Genomic DNA, 1604 nt, shown 5'->3' on the forward strand with positions numbered 1-1604 from the left:
AATCTCTCTGCCTCTTGGGAGGAGAGGCCTGTGCTGGTTGCTCAGTGGGGGCTGTGACTCCCATAGTCAAAGGGACAGTTCTCAGTCACTCTATTGCTCCCTTAGGACTGGTGGATGGGTTTCTCATCTCTTCCTGACCATCTTTGGTGTCCTCTCTTCCCTGCCATCTGATTGTCCTGTGGGCACCACACCTTCCCCGTGGTGGTGCAGGAGGAAGTGGGGAGTTACGCAGGAACCCCGTGGAACATGGCTAATTGAGATACAGGAAGGGGAGCCTGGGACAGAGCAGGGGTTCAGAGCTGGAGAGATTCACCCCGACTTACTCCGTGGTCGTGATGGGCTCAGCCCTCCATGTGCTGACATACCCAGGGGTCTGTCCTGAGGGTTTTGACCTGCCCAAGCTGCTCTCTGTAGAGGAGGAGCAGGCAGTCACCAGAGAGCCTCTCTGGAGGGACGTTGCTCACACCTGAGAAGGCGGGTGGGGGTGAGTTGTGTTCTCGGAGCTAAGAGCAATAATACCCCCTTCTCCCGGCAGGGACACAGGAGAGGTCTGTCTTCCCAAGGGACAGCCGGGGGTAGGTGGCCACATCCTATGTGGTGCCTGTGTGTGACCATCACACGCGCTCTGGGCCCCACGAGGTGCAGCGGGCAAGCAGGTCACAGGGTGCCTGACGGATTCCCGGGGAGGCTGTGGGCCCTCAGGCAGCCGCTGTTCTGTGTCAGCACTAGGCTTGGCCTAGGATGCCCCACAGAATAGGACAGATGGAGCAGAGGCGGGCATTTAGGGAGCAGCGACAGACAGAGTTGATGAGGATGGAGGGAGGTCACGAGGGGAAGGCGTGCAGTGTGGTGTCCCGTGCCCCAGCGCTGCCCTGGGAGATGTCTTTTTAACTGAGCCCAGGGAAGGAGCAGGTGTGTGGGGCAGGAGCTGCCTGCAGAAGGAGTGGTGTTAGGTTGGCGGCCGCCAGGTCAGGGAGGAGCTGACAGAGTCCGTGTGGGGAGCATGGAGGACGTTGAGGACTTCGGCCGAGGTGACCCTGGTGAAGGTGGACCCTGCTTGGCTACCGGTTCTGCTGAGGGAGGTCGGCATCCCCTGGGAAGGCTCCAGGCTGGAGGGACTCTGCCGCCCTCTGCTGGACTGGAAGAAAAGTGTGGGTGGCCGAAGTCCCAGGCCAGGCTACCTGTTTTATTCCACAAGGATCTGCACGTTTCAAACGAGGTCACACATATGTTATGTTACAGCTCCATCACCTTCCAGTCCTGTGAGTCCCAATCTCTGTGGCTCCACGTTCACTGTTCTCCCTCCTTCACAATCGGAGGTCCCGAACGCAGATTTTTGTCACCTTCAGTGAGTTTGTCTGTGTGTGCAGTAGGTGGCACTGTGCGTATCCTGGGGGCAGTGATGTCTGGGGCTGAGCACTGCACATGGGCTTGGGAGCAGAAGAAGGAGCAGCAGGGCGGGAGGATCAATGCCAGGGGAGTAGGGACAAGTCATTTTCATTTTCTCACTCCCAGGGACCAGAACCCAGGATTCTGACTCCAGGGCGAAGTACCACACCCTGCTGGTGTCCCTGGATGTCAGGAGTGCTCATAGTGTCATGTTG

General features: G+C 58.6%; 1 protein-coding gene across 1 annotated transcript in view; it reads right to left on the reverse strand.

Annotated features, from left to right (window-relative positions):
* Positions 1-365: 365 nt before the first annotated feature.
* The window catches only part of LOC105552188 (putative pregnancy-specific beta-1-glycoprotein 7), a gene marked incomplete at its 3' end in the record, with an annotated part of 52939 nt that continues 51700 nt past the window's right edge, over positions 366-1604 (reverse strand). Inside the window, exon 5 of the mRNA XM_011997774.1 lies at positions 366-466. Within this exon, the coding sequence (XP_011853164.1) occupies positions 366-466 (101 nt within the window). The remainder of the gene's footprint in view (positions 467-1604) is intronic.

This window comes from Mandrillus leucophaeus, unplaced genomic scaffold (genome assembly GCF_000951045.1).
Source record: "Mandrillus leucophaeus isolate KB7577 unplaced genomic scaffold, Mleu.le_1.0 Scaffold546, whole genome shotgun sequence".
NCBI lineage: Eukaryota > Metazoa > Chordata > Mammalia > Primates > Cercopithecidae > Mandrillus > Mandrillus leucophaeus.